The following is a 2,522-nucleotide window of genomic DNA, read 5'->3' on the forward strand; positions in this document are numbered from 1 at the left end:
TATGGCCCCGGGATGCGTCAGGAAGGGCTTCTCAGCCTCCTCTCCGGAGTGAAGGATCCCCACCCATCGCTCCCGGGAGCTGGACCCCAGGCCTTCTCTGCCACCTCAGGGCTTGGAGCCAGGGGGTCCTGGCCTCAGACCTCTTCACCACTCTGTGCTTTTCTTCCATTCATGATTTTATGTGTGTAAGTGTGTGTGCCTGTGCGTGTGCGTGTATATATGTGCACACACACACCGTGTCTTGGTTTTCTCTCTGTGCATCTCACCTGTCGTGCTCTGTGTACGGAGCAGAAGGGGCCTCACTGCACACCGTGCTCAGGAGCACGAGCACCTCTTCAAATGGACGTGGTACCTTGTTCGTCCAGTAGGGTCCCTCTTTTTCTATGATGAATCTGAGGGTGAGTAACCTGCCCAGGGACACAGGAAGGTCAGTCGAGACCCATGCCCCTCTGACTCCAGCCTGCATCCTCTGGCAGGTGCACGTCAGCGGCACAGGGGCCCGCAGGACAGCTGGATGGTGGCTGCTGCGACCACGCACAGCCCCGCCGTGGCCCCACACACGGGAGGTCTGCACACCCTCCACTCGGACTCAGTTCCCTCCCCGGTGCAACCTGCAAGTCCGCTCTGCTGGACAGTGGCCCGTCTAGATGATCCTTTGGGGACTGAACAAACTGTTATTCATCGACTTCCAACAATAATGACATTTTATCTGCTTCGTTGCAGAACTGGCCACGGTTTACATCCAGGAAGGCACTGGTCAGTCACTGGAGCCAAATGCCCTGGAGGACCATGCGAGTAGCGGTATAAAGGGCAGCCGTGCGAGGAGCCGGCACAGCCTCAGCAAGCTCCAGTGAGTGACCCGTCGGTGGCCGTGAGCACAGACCCCAGAGATGAAGACCCTGTTCCTGGCCATCAGCCTCGGCCTCATTGCTGCCCTGCAGGCCCAGGACCTCTCGGCCGCGGACGAGGAGAGTGAGGATGTGAGGCTCAGGCGGGGCAGGGCGGGCCGGAGGGGGCTTGAGGAGAGGCTGAGACTGCTGGTTAGACCCTCATTTTAGGGTCTCTAAACCATAACCCTGAGGGAACGGCCAGACAGAGCAGAAGGTGGGCCCAGGGTGCCAGGGGACCAGGTTGGGAGGATGGGGGTCTGTGAAAGGTGACTTCACCTGTCCCCCAGGAGTGGCGGGTCCTGGGGCCCTGGCTGACTTGCAGGGGCTGGGAGCCAGCATTTGGAGGGTCTGGGGAGGCGCGGGGTCTTTTCTGGCTGGGATGAGGAATGTCTCTAGCCTTTGGGGAGGGGCAGGTTCCAGAGACTGCAGACTAGGGGAGCGGGAGGCCCTGCAGGGGTCGGTCTGAGCCCTAATGAAGAGGAGCCTTCTCCAGGTGTCAGGGAAGTGGTATGTGAAGGCCGTGACAACCGACAAGGAGATTCCTGGGAAGATGCTGGAGTCCGTGACTCCCTTGACCCTCGCGGCCCTGGAGGGGGGCAACCTGGAAGTCACAATCACCACTCTGTGAGTGTCTGGGCCAGGCGGCTGTGACCTGGGCTTCAGCCCAGGGGCCGGGGTGGGGGGGTAGGCAGACCATGCTGGGGGGCCCTTCTCAGCCCCTCCTGGAACACTCGGCACCTGGCAGCTTCAAGGGCAAACTGTGCCACCGAGTGTGTCCCTGGATCAGACCTCGTGGCTGTGAGGGGCGGGGCACTGCCCACCCCGTCCACTGACTGGGGAGCGCCTGCCTGCTGTGCAGGCCGGTCGGGGAAAAGGTGTCTTCCGCCCCGACCAGAGTCGGCACTGGCAGCCTGGGCCTCGCGGACTCTGGGCTTGTAGTAACTGCCTGCTTTGGAGACCACGGGGACGGGCTTTCAGGATGACCCAGAGAGCAGACGAGATACCAGGGAGATACCAGGCAGGCAAAGACCCCTTTGAGATCCCTGTGCGGCTCCCACCTACACAACTCCCCACCTGAGAGGCTCCCACCTGTGTGACGTCACACCTGTACGGTTCACACCTGTGCAGCTCCCACCTGAGTGGTGTAGCAGTGCCTGTGCTCTGGCCCTGGGGCCAACCCTTAGGGAGCCATTGACCTGGAAATGACCCTGATGTTTGCATTTGTTTCCCCCAAAGCCCCCACTTCAGCCTTTCACTGGGCCAGATTATGGTGGATGTGGGACTTGTCCCTGAATGTCTCCAAAAGGAAGAGGGCCAGCAGGAGAGGACACTAGGGGGATGAGGTCCACGAACTGTGGCTTAGGGCGCAGGCCCGTGGCCACAGATGTTGCCTGCAAAGCAGGCGGCCCCGGGTCCCCTCCAGCTCCAGCGAGGGTGGGTTGGGCGGCAGCCCCGGAGCAGTGGCGCAGAGCTCCTGGCCCCTGCGAGAACGCCAGGGCCTCCACGTGTGACCGGAGGGCCCGGCCGGTGCCGGGGCCTGCGATGCGGAGAAGCAGCCTCCTCCGTGCCCCGCCACGGACCTGGGGCGTGCTAGACTTTGCAGGGCGTATTAGCGGGGCTGCTCCCAGGCAG

General features: G+C 62.3%; 1 protein-coding gene across 1 annotated transcript in view; it reads left to right on the top strand.

Annotated features, from left to right (window-relative positions):
• Window positions 1-890: 890 nt before the first annotated feature.
• LCN1 (lipocalin 1) overlaps window positions 891-2,522 on the top strand; it is a 6,021-nt gene continuing 4,389 nt past the window's right edge. The window contains exons 1-2 of the mRNA XM_012639699.1: window positions 891-980; window positions 1,384-1,514. Of these exons, the coding sequence (XP_012495153.1) occupies window positions 891-980; window positions 1,384-1,514 (221 nt within the window). The remainder of the gene's footprint in view (window positions 981-1,383; window positions 1,515-2,522) is intronic.

The sequence above is a fragment of the Propithecus coquereli genome, unplaced genomic scaffold, assembly GCF_000956105.1.
Source record: "Propithecus coquereli isolate 6110/MARCELLA unplaced genomic scaffold, Pcoq_1.0 Scaffold142, whole genome shotgun sequence".
Taxonomy (NCBI): domain Eukaryota; kingdom Metazoa; phylum Chordata; class Mammalia; order Primates; family Indriidae; genus Propithecus; species Propithecus coquereli.